This window comes from Chiloscyllium plagiosum, unplaced genomic scaffold (genome assembly GCF_037043375.1).
Source record: "Chiloscyllium plagiosum isolate Xiang-an unplaced genomic scaffold, Cpla_swu_hap1 HiC_scaffold_3, whole genome shotgun sequence".
Lineage (NCBI taxonomy): Eukaryota > Metazoa > Chordata > Chondrichthyes > Orectolobiformes > Hemiscylliidae > Chiloscyllium > Chiloscyllium plagiosum.
Window position 1 is genome coordinate 111,022,268 of NW_028270141.1, and position 27,339 is coordinate 111,049,606.

General features: G+C 38.9%; 1 protein-coding gene across 1 annotated transcript in view; it reads left to right on the forward strand.

The window, feature by feature from the left end:
• Positions 1-22,346, forward strand: part of cep162 (centrosomal protein 162) — a 134,416-nt gene extending 112,070 nt beyond the window's left edge. The window contains exons 24-28 of the mRNA XM_043686982.2: positions 4,767-5,398; positions 6,572-6,713; positions 16,196-16,294; positions 18,271-18,405; positions 21,535-22,346. Of these exons, the coding sequence (XP_043542917.2) occupies positions 4,767-5,398; positions 6,572-6,713; positions 16,196-16,294; positions 18,271-18,405; positions 21,535-21,753 (1,227 nt within the window). The 3' untranslated portion in view covers positions 21,754-22,346. The remainder of the gene's footprint in view (positions 1-4,766; positions 5,399-6,571; positions 6,714-16,195; positions 16,295-18,270; positions 18,406-21,534) is intronic.
• The last annotated feature ends 4,993 nt before the right edge of the window (positions 22,347-27,339 follow it).

Sequence of the window (27,339 nt, forward strand, 5' to 3'; positions counted from 1 at the left end):
ATGGTATTATAAAAATACATTTTTGATCTCTGCCATTGATGAAAAATTAATGCTACTGCAGCTTCTTTGATTTGGGTTTGCTATCTGTTTTAAATATGTATTGAATTATCTTGCCTCAAAACTTGCAGATCTTCTTCATGCCTGCTGATAGTTTGTACTCTAAAACATGCTTTCCGGTTTCTTTCATAACCATAAGAGATGGTGTGACAATGATGATTTCGTTATTTACCCAACCTGTTTTTTGATATATGTTTCTTTTTCTTAGAGAAATCTTTTAATTTAAATATTCAATATTGAAGCTTTAAAAGCACTCCACTTTCTCTGGAATGTTTGTTAACATTTTTTAGTTGTACTTCATTCCTTTGAACATGAATCAGCATTTTGCATTTTTTCTTGTTACATTTTGTTTAATGATAGGTCACTTGTTCTGCATACATATGATAATTTAGCCCTAATAAAATGTGTTGTATCATCTTCATTTAATGTGACTTTGTGACCTGCCCTGTCCTCCACACTTCCTTGCCTTCACCATTGAGCTTCCTCCATATTGATTATCAAATATTTTGAAACTTTTTACTCTCCTTGGAATGTCTTGCTTTCACACCCAGTTTGATGCTAAATGTAATGACATGTCGTTGATGTCACAAAGATGGTAGTGCTGTTGTAACAACATCCCTCAACTGCATATCTGTGCCATCTGCAGGCTGACTCTGGTGCTTGAAGATATAATCTAAGTAAATTGAGTGAAGGTGCTTTTAGTATTCTTTGTGAATTGCACTTTATTGTTATTTCTAGTACTTTGTTTTTGACTATACAATTCTGATTACTGAGGCATGCATCTGGTTGCTCTATTTGGTGAGCAAAGCTTGACACATGTGGAAGCAAGAGAGGATTGGATCGTGTGCTGTGTGTGTCTGCCAGTGGTGGTTAACAGCTGCAATGGAGTGGATAATAGAGTAGGAGAAGCACAACAGCACAGATACATGTTGAAGATGGTGGGATTGATAGAAGGGGTAGGAATGGTAGGATGGCACGGGCCTGGTGATGATGGAATAGTTGAATGCAGCAAAATTGTTAAAAATCAAAGTTTTTTGTGTGCTTAAAGGGAAAGTTTACTAGATTTGAATGAAAATGTTTTACAAAAACAGTCAGGTAAAGTAAAAAATGCGTCCGTGTTGATTCTGTAAACCAAGATGGTAACAGTCTATATCCTCCAAAATGTCAACACAGTCTACCTCCAATCAGCATACTGATGCATAAATTTAGACTCGTGAAAGCATCAGTAATAATGTCACTATGAAAGTTGAATCAGAGTAAAACTGCTAGTCAGGAAATCTTTTCATTTTAAATGCTGAAAACATAAGAGGTAGTTTTCAAGGAAGTAGGATGAATTATGTAAAACTCATCAAAAGTTAACTTTTTGGTTTCAGCTTAGTAGAAAGCCATTTCTAATGACAGTTGCAATCTGATAATCATCAGTAAGTCACAAGAACAGACACTTGATAAAATTTATAGTTCCATTCATTTCCCTCACACATGCACAGTTTTATTGTAGGTGTTTCCAGAGTGAGAAGTTTTGATTCAGTTCCTTTGGTGAAAAATAATTGGAAATTGTGCATTTAAGAGAGTATTGTTGAGATATGTACTTATTTGATCACAGATGTTCTCGGACTTTTGCTAAAGATTTTTAAAATGCAATAATGCTGAAGATAACTATTTTGAAGGTTTGTCTTCTTTATGTATTTGAATACCAAAAGAACTTCTGCATGGTGTACTATCGAAGATTGTTCACAGTTCAATTTGTTACAGTGGGTCTATTTAGAGAAAAGTATACCATGAGTGATTAAATGTGACTATGCTCCTTTTGTATTTAAATCTTATTTAATCATTTCTTTTCTTTGATTTTGTATGGCTTGTTCATTTTGATACTTGGTGCTTTAGTTAAGTTTTGCTTGACCAATTTTAGGCAATGTCTCAGGCTTGACTGGATTATTTCCAGCTTTATCTTTCTGTTCAACCCAAGCTATGCTTCTGATTCATGTTTTGTTTTGCACAAAGTCTGCACACATGTAGTTTTGCCTGACTGGGACTGAAACTTTCATTGTGCCTTTTTCAGATTTAGTTTCAATTTTTTTCCGTCTACTCTGCAAACTCTGTTGATTATTAGTATGCAAGGGTCAATCTTGCAGAGCTTGTATTTGTGCCAGAAATTAAAATTGGAGGGCAGAATCTTATCTCATTTGATTGACTCAATTTTGTTGGATGACACAGAAAGTTTCTGTCTGTAAGCCTTGGCAAGATTCCTTGCCATATCATCCCAAACTTACCTTATTAACTATTGACCCTGTCCCTATTCTTACACTGTAGTCCAATATTATCCCAATTCAACCACTCGCTATACCCAAAACAATGCATCTCTGCTTGGATATCCTTAAACAGATCATCAACCCTGACACTGCCATTATATTTAAAAGGAGAAATTCGGGACTGCAGATGCTGGAGATCAGAGTTGAGAGTGTGGTACTAGAAAATCACAGCAGGTCAGGCAGCATCCGAGGAGCAGAAGAACCGACGTTTCGGACATAAGCCCTTCATCAGGAGTAAATTCTATTTAAAAGGCTGTTTGTACTCAGATAGCACTGTCAGTCTGGAACTGCCCTACATGAGAACTGATACTTGCCAGAAACATAGCACAGAATGAGTAATTGATACCATGCTTTGTGGACAAGGACTTGGAGGTCCTTGTGGACAAGAGGGTGCAGAGAGGAGCTGTCCTCTTCCCTCTGGACCAATAGAGGCGACAATACCAGACCCTGCCAACACAGGCCGAGGTTGCCACCCAGGTCATCACTGTCTCTGCTGTCTGGTGGAATGCACAACAGTGAAGGATGAAGGACAGTGACCTCCTCCACTCCAGCAATATGAGAGCTAACACTCAATCTATGTCTGCTACTATATACACTTCCCATCAAGACTTATGTTCTGCAACTCTCAGTTTTGCATGCAACATCTTCTCTCACTGCTCTCACCCACAGCACACATGCTGCCACCACCGATGTTGCATGGCCTCTGCACTGTTTGCTCACTTGAGACATGTCACTACATTTTTCCCCCATCCACATCAGCTGTGCCATCAGCTTTAAACTCACTTAATCCTTCTGTCTCCCCTTCTCCCTCATTCACTCACTCACTCACTTACTCACTCATTTCAGGAGAAAACAGCCCACAATGGAACTAAAAGAGCTGAATGGGTGATGGGCTGCCTAATATTTGGTTCCTTACCCCTTACAAGAAAAGAAGCCTTACCTGAACAATCTCAGGTGACTGTCCAAGCCCCTGGACTGGTATTGGTGGCTGTAGTTGACTTAGTGCACGCGGAGCCCCAACTGAAGGCAGTCTCGCTTGACATGAGTGAGGATTGCTGACAACCATGATTAGCTTCATTACTTTCTGGTATATATTAAATGCCAAGATATGACTAATGTACTGTAAGCCTAGTGGTTTCAGCTGAGAGAACAAGGCAGATATAGTAGGAATCTTGTAACTCACTAGTTAGGCATAAAGTAAGGGAGCATGAAGAGAGCAACAAGACAGCCCTGAGAGGCAGCCTGGTCCAATGAGCTTGGATGCCTTTCCCTGAGTGCACAGTCTTTGCAGCAGTGAGTTCAGTGCTGGTTCACAGCAAAGTGCCACATTGAAGTGCCAAAGTGAACTGTAAGGGTATCAAAGATGTGCTGTGCAACCTGAGAGGGTGGCAGGTGTCAGATGCCAGCATCCATGGACATGGGGTGCATACACCTGATGCCATTGGGCATGCCTGAGACATAGTGGCCAGGGTCCAAGATGGCAATTTGGAGGAGCAAAGGATGACCTCAGCCTTGTATATTAACAATCATCAATGTCAAATTTGCTTGCGACACATACTATGAGCAGTGTTCCTTTCAATTTCCTTTTCCGCTATCGGGCCTTCAAGGTCTGTGCATGCCAGCAACATTTGGAAATGAATTCCACAATTGGCATGCCAGTTGTATTGCGTGAAACTTTGGAGTGGCTACACTGGTGAGATTCAATATTAAAGAGGTTGTCAATAAGCAATGATCCCTGCTAATAGGCATCTCACCACTGCCCAGCAAGATCCTCATCTCAATACCCAAAACCTATTTCAAAAATGCAACTAACTACTCCCAACATTGAAATAGGCCTTGTTGGACTTCTCATGTGTTTCTCCCAGATTACTCACCATAGCCCGCATAGTTATCCCATATATAAGATTCTACTCAATGCCTTTCATGCATATTTTATTAGAGGAAGTGATGCATTCGTGCAGAGGACAAAGTGAGGGTTGCAAGCGATCTTATTGAGTTATTAAGATTTGTCATGAATTGATTATCCTGGATCTTTCCTCATTCTTCTTGCAATGGTCTCACTTTTATATCATCTGAAGAAATCATGTGTTTTTCGTATAATGTAAGCTAATGTAGACCAACATCAGTTCAGCATTACAGAGAGGGAGTCTTATAATAGCCAATGTTCTTTCACATTCAGTAAAGGTAAACAGAGGGATTAAAATAGTTGCTGTCTCAAAATTATATCTATGATATCGGGGATTATCTCTTTGTAAACTGGCCTCGGTGATTTGAGCCATTCTATCATGATGGCTTGATTGAAAAGGTTTTGTAGGGTAATTCCCCACAAATGGAGGTGTGAACCTAAAATACATTATGAATAAAAATGTTTAATAAGCTATTATTTTGTATATTTTCTAGATTCAGTACGAACAGAGAGTCTCAGACCTTGAACAGTGTTTAGTCGACAAGCTAATCCATGAGAGAGAAAATTTAGATGACTCTGATCCAAAAATGAAGATACTGGAAGAGGAAATTTTCAAATTAAAAGAAGCCCACAAGTCCAAGGAAAATAGACTCCGAAGTGACATTGAAAAACTGAAAAATCAACTTTACCAGACAGAGTTAAAATTAATGGAGAGAGAAGAAAGTTCTCTGAGAATGGCTGACCAGCATAAGCAACATTCATATCAGCACGCTAAGATAGAGAAACTCAATTTAGAACTAGCCACTAAAAACCGAGAGATACAAGAGCTTTCAAAGACTTTGGAACATCTACAAAGAGAGAGGAGGGTGCTCCTTAATAACAAATCACAGGCAGAGAAATACACACAACAGAAATTAATCAAGAAATCCAAAAAAGACAATGAGTGCACAGAATCTTTCCCAGCAACTTTAGATGAAAAGATTTACCAGCCAAATGACTTTTCTGGTTCTCACATCTCCGAGGTTCTGAAAGAAAATGATATACTGAAGAGCAACATCGAAAGACTATCTTTGGAAGTAGAACAGCAAAGAGCACAGTTAGCCCAATTTGAAAATGAAGCAAGGAGGTAAAGATGGGATTTAATCATTTGTACATTTGTTTCCTTGACACACTCATTTGAATAGATTGTGCTTAGTCAGTAAAACAAACTGCAAATTATGCATTTTAGGATGATCTAAGATGATGCCACCAGCCTTCCTGTTGAAGCTACCTGAAAACTTAGTTGCTATCACATATCTCAGGTCTGTGCCATGTGAGCTGCCTGTTGCTCTTGACATTTGGCTCCTGTAATGTCTTGGCAACCCATGGCTCACTATTCAGGTGTACGTGAATTTCTAGCCTGTAGTATCTTTATCATGCCCTTTTAAAAAAAACTATCAAAGGACTTCTTCATTCTTATTCATCCATGTAAAAATTAGACATCATTTACTAAGCTAACAGCTATTTCCCATTCATTTAGATACAGTTAATGATTTTGACAAGCAGTGGCAATCGTGGACAAAATGACAACCGTTTTGCACAGCAATTATCCAACAGCCACCTTGTATTTGATAGAGTGGCTGAGGTTATCACTGAATAATAGAATATCAGATTATTGCATATACCATTTTTAAGTATTCAGTTCTTTAATGTCCACTGGAACTACTGAAATGGATTTGCTGGATATCCATTTAATATCTCATCATTCTCTTCAACAAAGAATCAAACATCCCTCGGTGCTTCACTAAGTATCAACCCAGGTATGTAATAGTAGTCACCATAGTCCCAGAGAACCATAGGACTGCTCTGTCATTAGAGAGAGAGAGAGAGAGAGAGGCTGGTGGTGAGTTTAACCTGAGCATCACCATACCTCAGGTGCAGTTGAGAAATCAGGGCTTTCATAGTGATCTCAGCTGGTGTGGAAATTAAACTACTGTTGTTCTCACCACTCTGCGTTGCAAACCAGACTCTTGCCAAGATATATACTCAACTCCTAAAGAGCAGCCTTGCACCCACAACACTAAGTCAGGGGAGTGCTGCCAATAAAGTCAAATTGACAGACTGTGAAAATTAGCCTTAAATATGTTCAACACAGGAACAGATGTTAATGGAAAAGTTTGGGTCTGGCATCATCTGTGAAGAGAAATTAAAGTTAACGTTTCAGGTCCGGTGACCCTTCCTCAGTTTAATTCTTGATCATTGTTTTCTAATAGTTCAAATAAAGTAGAACATTTTTTTAATGATTTTCTCCAATCTGCAGAGCACAAGGAGATATTGCTGAGCATGTTGCAGCACTAAAAGCAGCCCATCAACAAGAATTAGAACAGATATTGACTCAGCATGCACTGGAACACTCCTCTTCAAAAGTGGCTGAATTGACAAACAAAATCTCTGCCCAAGAGGTACAGGCAATTAACTTACAATGTCACACTCCTTTTTTTGTATCAGCATTCTAGAGTTTGCTAGGTGGATTTTAAGTTTCATTAACCACGTCAAATTTTAAAATTAAGTAATTTTTTTTCTGTCTTGTTTATTATTGGATTTTGTCTTTCAGAGAGGAATCGTGAAATGGGCAATTGGGCTTTGCATTATAAAGTTTTTAAAGGAATTTTATTGGGTCTATTGTTTTGATAGAGCACAGTAGATGGTAAATGGAATGTGGATGGAGAATTGCAAGATCAAAGGACAAACTGCATTAGTGGATTGGGATAGCAATTGGGTAGGGGTACCCTCTATCTCAGCCCGCTTGGCACACCAGCCTCATTCCTGAAGAAGGGCTTATACCCAAAACGTCGATTCTCCTGCTCCTCAGCTGCTGCCTGGCCTGCTGTGTTTTTCCAGCACCACATTTTCAACACTGACATTTCAGCGTTTGATGCTCCTTCCTAAATTCCCCTGAAAGGTGTTGATGAGCTACATTCTTGAAATGATATAGTCCATCTGTTGGACAATACAATTATCTCTTTGAGCTAAACTATCCTGAACCTTTAAAATTTCCATTTTAAGGGATTGAAGTGTATACTTCACAGATCCTCCACCGACATTCCTTGTTATCCAGGCATGACAGTCCTCTTGAGAACATGAGGAGTTAAGACTAGTCCATCCATAAGGGCTGGGTGCACTATTGAAACAACTCACACAAAACAACTTTGTAGAACCTTGTGGATTTTGCATTAATGATACACTTAGAAGGTCGATTCTTTGGATATCAATCCAGGTATGTAGTACTAGTCACCGTAGTCACAGAGAACTATAGGATTGCTCTGTCACTAAAGACAGCTGGTGATGAGTTTAACCTGAGTGTCACTATGTCTAAGGCGCGATTGAGAAAGCAGGACTTTCATAGTGTTCTCAGTTAATGTAGGAATTAAACCCATGCTGTTGTTACTACTGTGCATCACAAACCAGACTCTGCCCAAGGTGTATCCTCAAGTTCCAAAGTAGAAGTGCCAGTGTTGGACAAGGTCAAAAATCACACAACACCAGATTATAGTGCAACCGGTTTATTTGAAAACACTAGATATTGTTTTCAAATAAACCTGTTGGAGGAGAGAAAGAAACCCACACTGCTAAATGACACAGCAGTGAACCTGTGCAGATACTGCCTTTACTGTTAAATTTGTGTATCGCTGCACATCGGAGTGCATCTGGGAAAATGTTTTAAAAAGTGAAATTCACAACTGATCTCGGAGGAACCTATTTGGGCGGGGTCACAGCACAGAAACACATACGTAGATTTTAGATGCAGCCTTACACTAAGTCTGCAGTGATGAGTACAGTGGGTTCTTTCTTGATTATATGTTTTATTGAGCTAGGTCTCTTGAATAAACTTAAAATGTAAGCCATTAATTTAATCTGGGCAGTGTTTTGTAGAGAAATAAGACAGTGCTATTTTCTGGGTCTGTAGATTGAAAGAAGCAAAAATGGCCTAAAGTGATATGCGCTTCTTATCAGACATGGGAGTTTAGGGAGAATTTATGGGTTACTGAGGATTATATTTGCAATAAGTGCCGTTGGTTGCAAATTCTATCAAATCAAATGGATCGGTTGGAGAGGCAGTTTGAGGCAATGAGGAATTTACAAGAACAAGGGGATGTGATGGATAACAGTTATAGGAAGGGGGAAAGTCTCAGATACAGTCACATAGGTGGGTTAACTCCAGGAAAGGTAAGAGAGGTAGGCAGGTGATGCAGAAGTCTTCTGTGACTATCCTCATTTCAAACAAGTATGCTGTTTTGGAAAATGGACGGGATGATGGATTCTCAAGGGAATGTTGCACGAACTGCCACATTCCTGGTATTGGGACTGGCTCTAATGTAATGAGAGGTACGTTGGGTTCCAAGCGATCAATTGTGTTAGTGGACTCTCTAGTCCGATATACAGACAGATGTTTCTGTGGCCAGTAGCAGAAAATCAGAATGGTGTGTTGCTTCCCTGGTGCCAGGATCAAGGATGTCTTGGAGAGGGTGCAGAATGTTCTCAAGGGGGAGAGGGACCAGCAGGAGATCATTGTCCACATTTGAACCAACGACATAGGTAGGGAAAAGGTTGAGATTCTGAAGGGAGATTACAGAGAGTTAGGCAGGAATTTAAAAAGAGGTCCTTGAGAGTAGTAATATCTGATTACTCCTGTGCTAGTGAGGGCAGGAATAGGAGGATAGAGCAGATGAATGCATGGCTGAGGAGCTGGTGTATTGGAGAAAGATTCACATTTTTGGATCATTGGAATCTCTTTTGGGGTAGAAGTGACCGGTACAAGAAGGACATATTGCACCTAAATTGGAAGGGGACTAACACACTGGCTGGGAGATTTGCTAAAGCTTTTCTGGAGGATTTAAACTAGTAAGGTGGTGGGTTGGGACCCAGGGAGATAGTGAGGAGGAAAGAGATCAATCTGAGACTGGTACAGTTGAGAACAAAGGCAAGTCAAACAGTCAGGGCAGGCAGGGGCAAAGCAGAGAACAAGGTAGATTAAACTGCATTTATTTCAATGCAAGAGGCCTAACAGGGAAGGCAGATGAATTCCGGGCATGGTTAGGAACATGGGACTGGGATATCATAGCAATTACAGAAACATGGCTCAGGAATGTTCCAGGATACAAATGCTACAGGAAGGACGGAAAGGGAGGCAAGAGAGGAGGGGGAGTGCTGTTTTTGATAAGGGATAGCATTACAGCTGTACTTTGGGAGAATATTCCCAGAAATACAATCAGGGAAGTTATTTGGGTGGAACTGAGAAATAAGAAAGGGATGATCACCTTATTGGAATTGTATTACTGATAGACCCCCTAATAGTCAGAGGGAAATTGAGAAACAAATTTGTAAGGAGATCTCAGTTATCTCTAAGAATAATAGGGTGGAAAGGGATTTTAACTTGCCAAACATAGACTGGGATTGCCATAGTGTTAAGGGTTTAGATGGAGAGCAATTTGTTAATTGTATAACAAGACAATTTTCTGATTCCTTATGTGGATGTACCTACTAGAGAAGGTGCGAAACATGACCTACTCTTGAGCAATAAGGCAGGGCAGGTGACTGAGGTGTCAGTGGGGGAGCACTTTCGGGCCAGCGACCATAATTCTATTAGTTTTAAAATAATGATGGAAAAGGATAGACCAGATCTAAAAGTTGAAGTTCTAAATTGGAGAAAGGCCAATTTTGACAGTATTAGGCAAGAACCTTCGAAAGCTGATTGGGGGCAGATGTTTGCAGGTAAAGGAACAGCTGGAAAATGGGAAGCCTTCAGAAATGAGATAACAAGAGTCCAGAGAAAGTATATTCCTGTCAGGGTGAAAGGAAGGCTGGTAGGTATAGGGAATGCTGGATGACTAAATAAATATAGGTTTTGTTTAAGAAACAAAGGAAGCATATATCAGGATAGAACGAGTGAATTCTTAGAAGAGTATGAAGGCAGTAGGAGTATACTTAAGAGGGAAATCAGGAGGGCAGAAAAGGGACATGAGATAGCTTTGGCAAATAGAGTTAAGGAGAATCCAAAGTGTTTTTACAAATACTTTCAAGACAAAAGGGTAACTAGGGAAAGAATAGGGCCCCTCAAAGATCAAAAGGACGCCCTGAAGAAGGGCTTATGCCCGAAACGTCGATTCTCCTGTTCTTTGGATGCTGCCTGACCTGCTGCGCTTTTCCAGCAACACATTTTCACCCCTCAAAGATCAGCAAGGCAGCCGCAGGAGATGGAGGAGATGCTAAGAGTATTTTGCATCAGTATTTACTGTAGAAAAGGAGATGGAAGATATAGAATGTAGGGAAATAGATGGTGATATCTTGAAAAATGTCCACATTACAGAGGAGGAAGTGTTGGATGTCTTGAAATGCATATAAGTGGATAAATCCCCAGGACCTGATCAGGTGTACCCCAGAAGTCTGTGGGAAGCTAGGGAAGTGATTGCTGGGCCTCTTACTGAGATATTTGTATCATCAAGAGTCACAGGTGAGGTGCTGGAAGACTGGAGGTTGACAAACATGGTGCCACAATTTAAGAAAGGAGGTAAGGACAAGCCAGGGAACTATAGACCGGTGAGCCTGACCTTGGTAGTGGGCAAGTTGTTGGAGGGAATCCTGAGGGACAGGATTTATATATATTTGGAAAGGCACAGACTGATTAGGGATAGTCAGCATGGCTTTGTGCGTGGGAAATCATGTCTCACAAACTTGATTGAGTTTTTTGAAGAAGTAATAAAGAGGATTGATAAGAGCAGAGCAGTAGATGTGATCTATATGGACTTCAGTAAGGCGTTCGACAAGGTTGCCCATGGGAGACTGATTAGCAAGATTAGATCTCATGGAATACAGGGAGAACCAGCCATTTGGATATAGAACTGGCTCAAAGGTAGAAGAAGGTTGTTTTTCAGACTGGATGCCTGTGACCAGTGAAGTCCCACAAGGATCAGTGCTGGGTCCATTACTTTTCATCATTTACGTAAATGATTTGGATGTGAGCAAAGGAAGTATAGATAGTAAGTTGGCAAGTAACATCAAAATTGGAGGTGTAGTGGACAACGAAGAAGGTTATCTCAGATTACAATGGGATTATGATGAGATAGGCCAATGGGCTAAGAAGTGGCAGATGGAATTAAATTTAGATAAATGCGAGGTGCTGCATTTTGGGAAAGCAAATCTTTGCAGGACTTATACACTTAATGGTAAAGTCCTCGGAAGTGTTGCTGAACAAAGAGACCTTGATTCAAAGCTCCTTAAAAGTGGAGTCGCAGATAGATAGGATAGTGAAGAAGGCATTTGGTATGCTTTCCTTCATTGGTCAGAGTATTGAGTACAGGAGTTAGTTGGTCATGTTTGGCTGTACATTGGTTAGGCCACTGTTGGACTATTGCATGCAATTTTCTAGTCTTCCTATCGGAAAGATGTTGTGAAACTTGAAAGGATTCAGAAAAGATTTGCAAAGATGTTGCCAGGGTTGGAGGATTTGAGCTACAGGGAGAGGCTGAACAGGCTGGGGCTGTTTTCCCTGAAGAGTTGGAGGCTGAGGGAGGACCTTATAGAGGTTTATAAAATTATGAGGGGCATGGATAGGATAAATAGGCAAAGTCTTTTCCTTGGGGTGGGGGTGTCCAAAACTAGAGGACATAGGTTTAGGGTGAGAGGCGAAAGATACAAAAGAGACCTAAGGGGCAACCTTTTCACGTAGAGGGTGGTACATGTATGGAATGAGCTGCCAGAGGAAGTGGTGGAGGCTAGTACAATTGCAGCATTTAAAAGGCATTTGAATGGGTATATGAAGGGTTTGGAGGGAAGGGGCCGGGTGCTGGCAGTTGGGACTAGATTAGGTTACGATATCTGGTCGGCCTGGGCAAGTTGGATCGAAGGGTCTGTTTCCGTGCCGTACATCTCTATGAGTCTATGACTATGATCTCGTGTCGTGTGATTTTTGACCAAGTTCTGAGGGGCAGGCTTGCACATGTGCGGTCACTGCTGGGTAGGCAGGACTTTTGAAGAATGCTCAAATGTATGAGTTTTTACAGAAGCAGACATCCAGACAGATTTTTCCTTGATTTGTTATGAAGAGTTTTGATCAGAACTTTTGGGTTGACGAAATGGGATTTGCAAGGTATGAGTGGTGGTGAGTGCCAGGATAGGAGAAGCACCCTATACTAATGCAAATGTTTAGTTTTACGGAGGTCCTGGTCAGGTGATTTCTCACAGAATTTCCCAGTTGTCACAATCTGGAACTGTAGAATATTTCATAAATCTGCTTTATGTATAAAATTTTACTTTTCTAGTTAGGCTGCTGCATATTTTAAATTGGAAGTCTGTCAGTATATTTTGACTTGTAGAGTATTTATTTCTATTGTATAATTATATGAATTTTGTAACAAAATGTTGGGGCGCTTCCAGAGTTGTTCAGACATAGTTTACAAGTGCTGAAGTTCTGAATTTGAAACAAATACTATATATGGACTTTCTCATGAACTTGTGTATCTCTGGCAAGTTTACATTGCATGTGAAATTAGGCTATTCTTCATATACAAAGCTAAGGTTTTTTTTTGTTTTTTAGTGTATTTATATAATCCTGCTATTTTCCCCTTATTCAGGAGGATGATACACTTAATGATTTTTGGTAATGCCAATCACAATGTTACATGAAGGCACACGCTGCTCTGTTGTGGGAAATCCCTACTCTGAACTGTTAATCTTTACTTTGTATATTGGTAATTCCATTTTTCAGTTTGAACTGGAGTCCATTCAAAACAGGAACCATGAATCTACATGACTGCATTATATTGTAACACAGTTGTATAATCTGGCATATATACAGGGGAAGGAAGTTCGTAAATGATAAAGGAAGAAATAAAAGTATATTTTTTATGAGAAGAGATAATGAGGTGGGAGGAAACACTTGTGGAGGAGACACATCATCATAAAGGTTTTAGGTAATGTGCTCTCAATTCAGCGCAGTTTTAAGATTTAATCTTAAATCTTCCTGGTAGATTTCTAGATTTTAGCTGGTTTTAATAAAACTAAAGAGCTATACTCTTCAGGAATCTGTTTAATAAATTATTTGAAACGCCATGTGTTGCTGGCTGGATGGCTGATGTGCAGTACAGAGTGAGACTAACAGCATGGGTTCAATTCCTGCACTAAGGTTACCGTGAAAAACTACCCTTCTTAACTTCTCTACTCTCCTGAGATCTGGTGACCCTTGGGTTACACCACCACCAGTCATCTCGCTCTCTAAATCGCTCTGTCTCTCTCTTCTCCCCACTGAGAGAGCAGCTCTGTGATCTGGTAGGATTATGGGAGACTCTTGTGTTTATATCTTGATGAAGTACCAAGTTATAAAAAGGTTACATATTTGATTCTGTTTCCATGATGAGTTCCTTCTTTATAATTGTGCAACTGGATTTTTGTCTTCAGTTCAAGAACCTAGAGTTGGACCATTTCTCAACAACACACTCCTGACTTTTTTTTTAAAAAAGACAGCTCATTCACTGTGTGTTTTGGTCTCCAGGAATTACTTACAGTTTAGAGCTGGGGCCATTGTCTTCTGTGGCAGCAACAGAGGCAGGCTTGGGCAAAGCTGGCAGGTTTGAGATCTCTCCCAGGACATTAACCCAGTTCTATTCATGGTTGTTTAGTCCTTCAGCCCTCCTTCTACTCCCTTCACCCAGATGCATGCAACTTGCAAGCCCATTCAGTCACGGTCTACGAGGTACATAAATATAAACTGTAAGCAATCGATAACTCAAAAATCTCTGAAAACAAATTGCCTCTTCTATATTCTCGAAATAACTCTCAAGCACACAAGCAATGAATTTTCAAGAAAACTTGAAACCTCTTAACTCTTTTTGCCTACGTACATGGATATTGAAATCTGTTTTGAAGAAAAATAAGCATACTTCAAGTTTGTAGAACTGTCAAGCAAACAAAGCTAACAGACCATTTCAAACCAAATAAATAACCTCCTCTCCACCAAACTACAATGCAGGACACAATGTTTTTGTCAATCTTAGATGTCAGGTTAGCATTGACAATAGTAATAGAAGTAGGCTGAATGGAGGGCCAGGCATCTCTTTTGCAGATTGTATCATTTTGATTGCTTAGCTGAACATAAGAATCATTTCCTTTTTTAAAAAAAGTCAGAATTTTTTATCTAAAAGTATAAAGGAGTTATTTGAATAGGATAGGGAGAGGAGAATTAGGAAATGTGATATATTTGGATTTTCAAAAGGCACTTGATAAGGTACTGTGCATAAGATGCCTATAGTGTTCAAGGTGGTATAATAGCATGGATAGAGATTGGCAAACTAATAGGCAGTTGGGATAAGAATGACAACTGATAATTAGTGGAGTGCCACATGAATCAATGCGGAGGCCACAATTATTTACAATATATGCTAATGACTTGGATGACTGAAGTGAATGTACTATAGTCAAGTTTGCAGATGACACGAGTGGGTGGGAAGGTGAGTAATGAGGATGACAGAGTCTACAGAAGGATATAGGCAGATAATGTAGTGGTCAAAAATTATTAGGTAGATTGAATCTAATGTGAGAAATCATAAAATTATGCACTTTAGCAGGAAGAATGTCATTTAAATGAAAGAAAATCTGAAGACAGCTGCAGACTTGTGCATCTTTGTGTATGAATCACAAAAAAGTTAGCGTGTGAGTTTAGCAGATGGTAGAGAAGACAAATGGACTGTTAGCCTTTAATGTAAATGAAGTTTTAAAATAGTGAAGTCTTGCTCAAATAATATAAGGCACTGATCAGATCACACTGTGAATAGTTTTGAACCCCATATCTAAGAAAATATATCCTGGTATTCCAGAGAAGTTTGATTCCAAATAAGGAGACTATTTTCTTGTGAGATTAGGTGGAGTAGGTTAGGCTTGTACATTGGCTTTAGAAAGAACAAAACATAGCAAGAGGACTAGGCCATTCAGCATTTCAGGCCTACCCTGCCATTCAGTAGATTTTGGCTGATTGAATAACACTTTAGTGCTTTTTACTCGAGTTACTAACGAGTCCCATTCCTAAGTAGATATGTCAGTCAATTTGTGCACAAGTTGGAACACAATATAGTCCAATATAAAATAGCTATTCGTGAGTAATTTTAATGAGATCTCCCATTCATAAGTTCATTCGTTAATCAGAACTGCCTGTAAGTCTCATTAAATAAATTTTACGTTGAAAATATCTGATCAAATAAATGTGAAGGCAGTTGAAAAATCTTTGTCTAACCTTTTCTTTTCTTGCTAAGCTCAGCTTTAATCTGTACATGCAGTAATCGACAAGTCTCTAATCACATCTCAAAATATTGCTGGCCCTAGGTCACCCTCACTGTTGTTGAAACTATAATCCCTGCCATTGTCACTTCCAGGAGAAACAGTATTTGCTCCACCCTACATGAACTCCAACTTATTGAAAGGTCCACTCACCTTATCTTATCATATACCAAGCCCCTCTTATCAATTTCCCCAGCCTTCTGACTTCAATTATTGATCTACTGTGAAAAGAAATTCACCTGAAATTGCTTGTTCTCATCTGCAAATCATTCCACAATCTTGCACCACCCTACATCTGCACATATATCTAATTTTGCATCCATACTGGTGCCCTCTATTCATTAAATTTATTCTGCCCCCTAAATTCCTCCACTTTGGTGGTACAACCTTCAGTTTCATCTCATCCCTCAGAAACCTTTTCCCTTAACTAAAAGTAGTTACTTTTGCTATAAATCTTTTTGCATATAATCACAATTTTCTTCCTGCTCTTCCTCCTCAGGTCCGACTGAGGCACCTTATCAGGCTTTAGTACATTAAAGACTTAATTAGAAAAGAAGATTTTTGAAAGACACTAAAATATACTCTTGCATTATCTAATTCCCTCACTATATAATTATAGGTTATGATGAAACATCTTCGGGAACAAATTAATGAGCTCCAGAAAGACCGGGAGGCTCTTTCTTTTACAAAGCTCCGTGAAGATGCTCTGCAGTCTCAGGTACTTATGAACTGCACAGTAACAGTCTTAGCCATTGAACTGAGTTGTGTGCTCAAGAAAATGCAGATTCAAGAATGGAAAAAACCATTTGCAGCAAAGTCAAGTGGAAAATGAGGTGCTTATAAGCTGTTCGATGTACAAAGTCTAATTAAAGTAAAAGTAAAATTCAGGGATAGTAATTGATTAATCTTCAACACAAAATGATTAACGATTTTTATGATCAATGTGCTAAAAATAGATATGTTATAGAGAATAATTTAACACATTTTCTCCACTCCTCAGCTTCTGGTTGTTTACGACTTTCTCTGTTCCCTTTTCTCTTTTCCTACTCCATCCTGAGCTGCCTACACTACTCCAGCGAAGAGCAACACAACTTAAAGAACAACCTGAATAAAATTATAAACATTTTGTATTTTTTTTTGTCAATATTACTTTCTGTTGTAACACATTTGTAGCCCTTTACATCACTCCCATTTGGCAGAATCTTTGCTTTATTTGCAATTCTGTAATTTTTTTTCTTTTCATTTGTTGCCTTTTTTACTTTTATTCTTGCTCCTTGAGAGTATAAAGTAAATTCTTATTGCATTAATTTTATTACCTCATACTGATCATCTTCTACATTTTTATCCATTATCCGATTTTTCCCTGTCTATTGTGGACAACCTCTGCCTCATGATACTGAAGTCAGATGTCAAATATTGAATCTGAGTAGAACCATTCAGACATGTAGCTGTGGGTTTGGAGTCAGAAATACTTCTGTTGTAATTAACTTGTGGGCAGAAAGTCAGAAGCTTGATTGCCTGCCCCTCTGCCAATAGAGAATGAGAAAGAATTAGCACACGAGATTAATAAACCAGTGAAGTCATGCTGCAGGAGTTGCAGGAGTGTGGAGTCCCTCAATGTTCACAAATCAGTATGGCATGGACATGAAGACATGGAAGACAGATATAATCGTTGATAATCAACCCTGCTCTTGCTGCCAAGTGCACTAACCACAGCCACCACCACCTCCACCCACATCCCACCCCACTATACCCATTCTATGTTTCCATATCCTTCCCAGCCCCATGCACCAACACTCTCATGTCTTCGAGATTGCGTCTCATCTTGGCAGTAGTCAGCGGCTGTCTCCTTGGTACTGCTGAATGCTAGAGCTGCTGTTATCTTTGTGGGACTTCCTCGATCAGGTCCTAACCTCAGTTGAAAGCATCAGCAATCAATTAGATTGCTGAAAGGTCTGGAGGGCTTTCACCACCGAACAGGATTGCAGGATTCTCCCTGCTTCTCTCTCTCTCTCTTCCCGTTCTGTACATGGTCCAAAAATAAGAAGATCCTACCCTCAGTGGGTGTCTCTCATTCTTCTGTTTCAGGTGCTATGGCACAGTGGGTAGCACTGCTGCCTCACAGCGCCAGAGACCCGGGTTCAATTCCCACCTCAGGCAACTGTCTGTATGGAGTTTGCACATTCTCCCAGTGTCTGCGTGGGTTTCCTCCGGGTGCTCAGGTTTCCTCTCACAGTCAAAAATGTGCAGTTAGGTGAATCGGCCATCCTAAATTGCCCATAGTGTTAGGTGAAGAATTGGTCTGGGTGGATTGCTCTTCAGAGGGTCGGTGTGGACTTGTTGGGCCGAAGGGCCTTTTTCCACACTGTAAGTAACTTCAATCTAAAAAATAACATTAGCCATTTTAAGTATTTTAAAAACCATACAGCATTAACTAAATTTGAATCCTTGCTCATCAATAAAACTAAAGAATCTATTGCCTACATGATAATTAGTGATTTTCACAACACCAGATTACAGTCCAACAGGTTTCTTTGGAAGCACTAGCTTTCGGAGCATCCACATCACAGTTTTAAGATTAGGTGCATCTTTACGTTTTGATGGCCAAATCGCATATTCATGTTTCTATTACATGCATTTCTTTGTAAAAATAAATAAATTGTAACCTTTATTTACTTAAATGTCATCTCCCAGATGGCCAAGCTTTTAGAAGAATTGAGGGAAGCGAAAGAGAATCATAGCCCAGAGATGAAACACTTCTTGGCTTTGGAAAGGAAAATTCAGAAGATGGAGTTCAAGTATGCTCAGAGAGAGCAAGAATTCCAACAGGTATTATTCTTCGCCAATTCTTAAGTAATGCAAAACCTTAAGAAATAAGAACAGGATTAGGCCATCTGGCCCCTCCAGCATGTTCCACCATTTAATAAGATCACGGCTAATGTAATTGTGGCCTTCCTCCATTTTCTTGCCTGTTCACCCATTAACTCAATCCTTTGTCAATCAAAAATCTATGTAACTCAGCCTTGAAGATATTTAATGATCCAGCCTCCATCTCTCTCTGAGTAGAGGATTTCAAAGATTTACAACTTTCTGTTATGAGAAGTTCCTCATTTTTAAAAAATACAACAGCCTGATTTTGAAACTGTCACCCCAAATACGAAGTTTCTCTGCAAGGGAAAACATCTTCGCCACATCCAAAAATAAATCACAGAAGAGAAATGAGAAACCGAATAGGTTAACTTTTCGGATAATAAAAAAAAGTATAATTCACCCATATACAAACAAAAATTATTTAATTAATAATTGTCTGTTGATTAGATTAAGTGTCATTAATACAAAACACATTTTGCCCTTTTATCTGAATTTCAACTTTTGTTCTGAGAATTTTGTATCCCAATGAGAAAACCCTGTATAATCATAATGGGAGTAATTTTCCCAAGATAACATACCAAAACATAATCTATATCATGTGATCATTCAACAGAAAATTTGGAAAGGATAGTTTTGAGGCATAAACAACAAAAGAAAGCATCAAAATTAATCTGATTTTAAATTAATGGGTTTGAGCTTTTCTGGATAATTTATAGAGAAAATAAAAAAAAAAGTATCCTAGGAACTTGCAGTTCTGAAAGAGATCATTCAGTCCGTTGTGCCTGTGTAGGTTTATTTGAAAGAGCAATTATACATGGTACCACAAAACATTTTATTCTCACGCTATAAAGTTCTCATCTTCCAAATACCTTGGTTAATATTCTTTTGGAATCAATTCTATTACCCTTTAAAGGTAAGAGCATTCCAGATTGTAATGCTTTTCAAAATGAAGACATTTATAGATCTGTTGTTAATGCTTTTAAATCTATGACAATTGTTACTGAGTAATAGGTTTTTCTCTATCCATTCTTATCAGAATTGTTGTTCAGTTTGAAAAAATGTTTTTAGGTCACGTTAATTTATGAGTTCTGAGATCAGTCCTAACTTTTCCAAACACTCCTAAGTTGAAGTCCTCCATCATAACAGTGTGGTTGACCTTCCTTTCTAAAATCTTTTACATCTTTCAGTAGTGCGTTTTTTTTTGTCGTTAAAAGATTGCTATTCTTTTTGTCAATGGAACTTCAGTTACCCAGAATAATGGGGAAAATTACACTGAAGAAGATAGAAAGTAACAGATAACTGAGAGGAAATAAATTGCTTCTCAGAACTGCCACCTCACTCTCTCCAAACCCTCAGTCTGTGCTCTTTAGCAGCACAATGACGAGGTGAGTCAGCACTCCAGCAGCTAGTGAGTTATGATTGCAGGTTTACACATGCCTGACAACAAAAACATTTCCCTGATATCAAACACATCCCCTCAGCAGACTTCATAAATAACTAATTGTCGATAAAATGCTTGAGGATGTGAAAGGCACCATATAACTGTAATAGATGGGCAAGAGGCTGGAAGAACACAGCAAGCCAAGCAGCATTAGGAGGTGCAGAAGTCGATATTTCAGGTGTAACCCTTCTTCAGGACTCTGGGTGGGTGTGGGGGGAGCTGCAGATAAAGGGGAGATAGGGGCTTGTGGTGAAGTGGGGATAGGTGAAGGCAGCTAGATAGATGGGAGGAATGAATCCGGTAGGTGGCAGGGAGCAGCTCCTCCCACACCCTTCCCCAGCCCTAAAGAAGGGTTATACCCAAAACATTGACTTCTCCATCACCTGATACTGCCTGGTTCTCTCTGTTCTTCAAGCCTCATGCCTGTCTATTTTGGATTCCAGCATCTGCATTTTTTTGTCTCTAACCATATAACTGGAGGCTTTTTCTTGGAGCCAGTGCATTCTCTCCTCCAGAATCAATGGAAATATATGCTAATTTAAATGTGATTCTGTCCAGTGAATAATGAACATAGGGTATGTTATGATTTTAAAGTCATCCACTTTACCTGCTTAAAGTCATAATTAGTGTTGGAAATGTTTTTGATCAACTGTCTCAAGTCTGTGTTGCATCTGCATTAGATGAAGATTTAGATGGCTGCATTGGCAACTATTCAGCAAGCTGGCTGAGTTATGGCTGGTCTGAATAACAAAGTATCAGTCTTCATTCTTCTGCCAGCACTCTTCAAGCCTGTAACCATTACCAGCTAGGAGAACAAGGACATGAAGCAATTCCACCCACACATTCCCCTAAGTCACATATTATGCTCACTTGTAAATCACTGTTCTTTCACTGTTGCTCAGAAAACAGGAATTCCCATCCTAACAGCAGAGCATAGCTAAATAACATAGCCTTCAGAAGTAAAGGAGCTCACTGCCACAATCTAAAGCATAACTAGGGATGGTCAATGAATACTGACTTTCCCCGTATCCCACAAACTAAAAGAGAACAAACAGGATATGCTAGTATTGAGAAAGTCAAGCTTCTGTCATGCATTTAGAACAAGAGTAGGTCATTAAGTCCATCATCGAGAATAACTTATCTTTTTTTTTTGCTGGACTTGTGTATGTGTACGAATCCCCTCACTTTTGTCCACATCTCTGTACTTCTTGCAAAAGACAGTATAATTAATTCAGGAATACACTGTCAAAAATAACGGTATGTCTATCATTAAATAACAATCGGGTAGTCCCAGGAGGTTCTTCTTGATATTTGGGACTGCTGCTGAATTGTAAAAGAGCATTTTTGGTTTCTAAGTTCATCATTATGTATAGAATTATGCATATTGCATTTCATAATATATGATTTCATTGAAGTAAAATTCACAGATGTCAAGATAGAACAATCCTTTGTGCACCAAGCTAATACAGAAAAGTAAGCACGTAGTTGATAATCGTTATAGTCCTGCTTGCCTTCTAGGTAATACTGCTTTCTGTTGGATATCATTTTCTGCTGAATAGCATTTTAAGTTGCCTTCTTCATTCAATTTTTATTGTAAATAGTTATCAGGTTTCACTTAATCTTTTTCTTCCTTAATTTGCTAATAGTTAATTCAACAAGCAAGGCATAGTGCTGATGCAGAACAAATTCAAGAGGTTGAGAAGTGGAAGAAGTTAGCACAGTTTAAAAATCATGAACTGGAAAATTTCAGAACAGAGCTGGACTCTATATTGGATGTTCTTCGTGAACTGCAGAGACAAGGGGTTGTTATTCCAGCTCCTAGTTCCACGAGACAAACTATCTCAACGTTTACTAGGCAATTGTAATTCTATAAAATTAATATGTTATGGAATTGCACTCATGTTATGGAATTTGTATTCATACATGCAGCCTGTGAAGCTGTGCCATGGTGTTGTTTGATCATAAAAGGTCTGTTCTTTGTGCACAAATGGTAAGTTGTTTGGGAGAAACATGTTTGCCAAGGCTTGCTCCTGATTTTGTTTGATTAGACTTGGTTTAAAAACTGCTGATTAATTCAAATTTTTACGTGAATCTTATTCAGGTACTTTTAATTTGTTTTTTCATTCCACCAGAATGTTACAGATATATTGTTTTTATCAATGCATCATAAATATCAATCTTACAGTTTCTGTAAAATCATTTTATTTAATTCTAATTAAAAGTGAATTAAATTCTCATGAACAGAATAGAAAGCACAGAAGAACATCATTCTGCTCATTTTGTCTGTGCCAGCTTTCAGCTTTGTTCTACACCTGCACCTTATCCCATAGGCTTATGCAGTTCATTTATCACCAAATAGAGCTGTCATTATTCAGTTACCTGGAAGTCGGTGTGCAAGTACACCTTGTACAATATGAGTCTTGTTTATTTTAAAAAGATTATCGTAATTGCAAAATTATCAGGATTTTCAGACTAATGTTAGTTATTCATGTGCTGTTATTCCACAGTTTAATTTCAGAGGCAATACACATACAAATATATGATACACAACAGTGATGAATTTAAAGCAGCAATGTTTCAGGGCTGTTCTGAAATGTTAACTCTGCACAGATGCTGCCAGATCTAAAGAACAAATGGCAGTAAGGCACAGGAGCAGGCCCTTTGGCCCACCAAAATATTACCAACACATGATGCTTTTCTAAATTAAAAACCTCTTGCCTCTATGCTGTCTGTATTTCACTATTTCCTACCTCCTCTTATATCTGTCAAGATGTCTCTTAAACATTGCTATTGAATCAGTCTTCATCACATCTTCTGGCAGCACATTGCAGGCACTTACCACCCTCTATGTAAAAAAAACCTTGCCTCTCACATTTCCTTTAACCTTATTCCTCTTTTACCTTAAATCTATGTGCTCCAGCAATTGACATTTCCATCCTAGAAAGACTCTGACTATCCATTCTATCACACCTCTTGTAATTTTATAAACTTCTATCAGGCTTCCCCTCATCCTAATACCTTCCAAACCAGGCAACATCCTGATAAACCTCTTCTGTACCTCTCCAAATCCTCCACGTCCTTCTGGTAGTGCGGCGAACTGACAATATTTCAAATGTAGCCAAACAACATATTTAAACAGCTGCAACATGACTTGCAAGTTGTTATACTCTGTGCCCTGATAGATAGAGACCAGCATGCCATATGTCTTCTTTACCATCTTATCCACCTTTGTTGTTTTTTTCAGGGATCCCTCTGTATGTTGATCCAATAAGATTTCTGCCATTTACTATAAGCTTCTCTAATGCATTAGATCTTCCAAAATGCATATCCTCACATTTTGTCAAATTAAACTCAATCTGCCATTTTCATGCCCAAGTCTTAAACCTATCTAAATCTTGCTGTATCAACCTCTGGCAATTCTCCTCACTATCTGCATCAAACCACCTACACTTTCCTCCATGTCATTTATATATATTACAAACAAGAGGGGTCCCAGTACCAATCCCTGTGGAACATCACTGAAAACCAGCCTTCCACCACACTGTCTTCTATAACAAAGCCAGTTGTGTAACCGTCTTACCAACTCATTACAGATCTCATGTATCAGCCTGACATGAAGGACCTTGTCAAAATGCTTCCTAAACTCCATGTAGACAACATTCAATAATAATCTTTGTCACTAAGATCTATCAGTTCATGAAATAATAGTGTCATTTGTCAGGGCTCAGGTGCATGAAGCACCATTAGATTAAAATACCAACCATGCAGATGTATTCCATAGGGCTTTTCTGGGATTTCTATGGGTCTTTCGCCAAACTTATGACAAAAAAGCAAAAGTCAGTGGGTGTATTCTGAAACATGTATTATACTCATGCAAAATACTTCCATCAGCTACAGTTTGCCGTCTTTCATGTTACTTTAAATACCTTACTGGCAGGTGTGTCCACGCATTTTACTTATATTGTTAGTCTACCCGGTGTTTCACAGAAGAGAAGAAAATGCTGAAGCTATGCTAAGCCATGGCACAGGAATTTTTTTTGGTCATAACATGAAGTTACTGTTAACCTCTAGCATGTGTAATTCACATTCTAAAAAGTGCAACGTATGTCCAGTATCAATCTTATTCAGAAAATAGTAAACCTTTCTCTGCATTCACATGAAAGGAGCATAGATCTTTGCATCTGTTGACTTTTCACAGGAATAGTGTTCTTTCACAAAGTACATAAAGAAGAAACCATGTGTTACCCCACTAACTCTTGCTGAAACAACACAGCCATCTAAAATCACTAAAATATCATAGAGTGAACAAACTTCTTCAGTCACAAAAAATACTGTTGTTCATTTCTGAACTATAGATGAACAAATTTGCCGTAATGGCAAAAATAAAATGACAATTAATAGATGGTAATAAATTTTCTGTGTGGAACAGAAAATTTTACAATAAACAGAATTGCAACTGATAAAATAACATGCAAAAGTGATGTTCATGATTTTTAGAGAGTTTGGGTGGCACATTTTAAAAATTTCACCATTCTTGCACCCATCAATTTCCACCTTGTCAAACCATGTCTAAGTAGGTTTTGCTCTTTTGTTCCACTACATTGTGTGAAACAATATCATTTTAGTTGTATTCATGTAACACTAAAATATGAACCAATTTGAAGCATTACTGCCTTTGTACTTTTGAACTTGCACAATTAGGATTGCAATATTTGTGAATGATGACAAATTAGTAGGTTGAAGTAAGAGACATAAAGTGAGAAATCCAATTTAGAGGCTGTCAAGATAAATAATTATTTAACTTGACATCATCTAATTACTTGAATTGTGTTACCCTCTTGTATTTTTGCTCTCCTATCTATGTTTTATATGTATCATAACACTGATCTCAGGGATCACTGAAGCCAACCGAATGCAGATAGAATCAAGACTAACCACTGGACCTTGAACAAAATCACTTAACACAGCAATGTCAGATTCAGTCTCTCCACAGGATGAAATGCTAACATATATTCAATGAGGTGATGTAGATCTAGGTGTGTGATTGAAAATCAAAATTCTGGTTGATTCAGATATCAAACACAAGAAAAGGCATACAATACTTTAACCGGAGTAATGCCCATGTTTAATCAGGATCAAGGTTTTTTTTTTCTTTTATTGTGTGTGTGTGTGTAAGTACAGGGACTCAGTGAAAACACCATTGTGCAAACTATTCAATATTTCCACCACCAGAAAAAACACCCATGTCACCAGGGAATCGGTAACGAGCAAGGCCTGATAGGGGCAACGCTTGAATCGAGGTTTTAGTTTTGGTTGACTAGTCATACATCACCGCAGGGATTGACCACTTAAAATTGGAGAAACTCTCCAATGAATGTTCCTGCAGTGATGATTTAAAATAATGCAGCGCAGAAATGGTAAATATTATGTTTTTCTTAATTTTATTTCCTCTTGTTTGCAATTTGCTTATGATCACGAGTATTATCAAATAGCAAATTGAAATTCATCTAGTTCACCTTCTATCATCCTTCTACCCATGCGACTGTTCAGGTTAGTAGTGGCAATCATCTTATAATTTTGGATTTATTCATATCAAAACTTTAAAAAGTTCCATCAATGGCGTTATCTGATAACCTCGGTTGTCAGGAAGAGCCTCCAACTTAAAGAAGACATGCTATTGTTAATGATATTTCTGAATTTTCACCCATTGCCTTTCCTGTCTTCTGAAATGCACAAAACAAACTCTACATGTTTGCTATTTACACCATCCCAGAGTCCGAATACAGCATTCACGTTGCCGTTCTTTACGGGTGTGACTGGACAGTGTCTGCTGATGACCATTCAATCACGGATGAAATATCACAATTTAATTCCCTTATGCACCATTTGGTTGCAATCATCGGCAGAAACTTGGCAGTTGGCTATAATCTTTCACATCTTGATGGATCTGCAATGAATTGTTTGATTTGCTTTGAATTGTTATCCAGAATCCAAAAAAAAATAGCTGCCAACTGCAAATGGGAAGTTCAGTATACCACCTAATTTCCATATGACAGGACAGTTTAAAAAGAATTGGTGCAGACGTGGGACATATAGCCACTTAAACCTTCTATTAAATAATATTCTTGTTCATTTTTGACCTTAACTCTACTTTCCAACCTATGTTCCTTGATTCTCTAGAGTCCAAAAATCTACCTCAGCCTTGAAAATGACTCAACATCCACAGTCCTCTGAGAACAAAATTTCAAAAAGTCACAATTGTCTGAAGAAATTTCTACTCGTCTCTGCCTTAAATTGCAGACTCATTATGCTGAGATTATGGCACTGACTTCTAGCTTCTGCAGCCAAGAAAATAGCATCTCAGTGTCTAACACTTCAACTATCTTATCTTTTATAGTTTCACATAACCTAATATTGTGTATAATCCCCCAGTCACAGATGCAGGGAGATGAATGGTGGGTGAAGGAACTTCATTAAGCCAGAGTCCAAAATTCACAATTTCACTGGTATGTCTGTAAAAAGCAATCTTTGAAAAACAAATAATTTCTCCAACCTTAAAAAGAGTATTAATCTTCCTGACTGCAGGTGTCCAGAAGCCTTTCTGTATCTCATTAAAAGCACAAATTGCCAGAATTAAATGGTCCCTCCAAACTAAGTTCTACCCATTTAGAAAATAGTTGCCTTCAGATACCCATCTGAGTATTAGAGCTGCATACCTGTGAGGTTGACTTCCAGGACTTTGGAGTTAATTTGTACAACTTTGTCATACTGATTAGGCTTTAAACAAAGCTTAATTACAGAGTTGCAGCAAAAAGTCTTCAAGTGGAAAAAAATCAGAGCAGCACGGTAGCTCAGTGGTTAGCACTGCTGCCTCATAGGGTCAGGGACCTGTGTTTGATTCCAGCCTCAGGTGACTGTCTGTATGGAGTTTGCATATTCTTCCCATGTTTGCGTAGGTTTCCTCCCACAATCCAAAGATGTGCAAGTTAGGTGAATTGGCCATGTTAAATTGCCCATAGTGTTCAGGGATGTGTAGGTGAGGTGCATTAGATAGGGGTAAATGTAGGATAAAAGGGTAGGGGAATGGGTCTGGGCGGGTTACTCTTTGTCGGTGGAAGGAAGGGTCGGTGTGGACTTGTTGGGCCAAAGGGCCTGTTTCCACACTAGGGATTCTATGAATCTTCTATGAAGAGGGTGCATGTGGGCTGGATGCAGTTTGGAGCACAGAGGAAGGAGAGTGAGGGGAAAGAAGAAATACTGGCTGGCAAGGGCCAGTGGAGCTTGCACAATTTTTCTGTGTCTGCATGGGTTTCCTCCCAAGGTCCAAAGATATGTAGGCTAGGTGGGTTAACCATGGGAAATGTGGGGTTACAGGGACAGCGTTGGGGGTTGGGGTTGGGTGGGATGCTCTTTGGAAGTTTGGTATACACTCAAATGGCCTGCTTCCACAC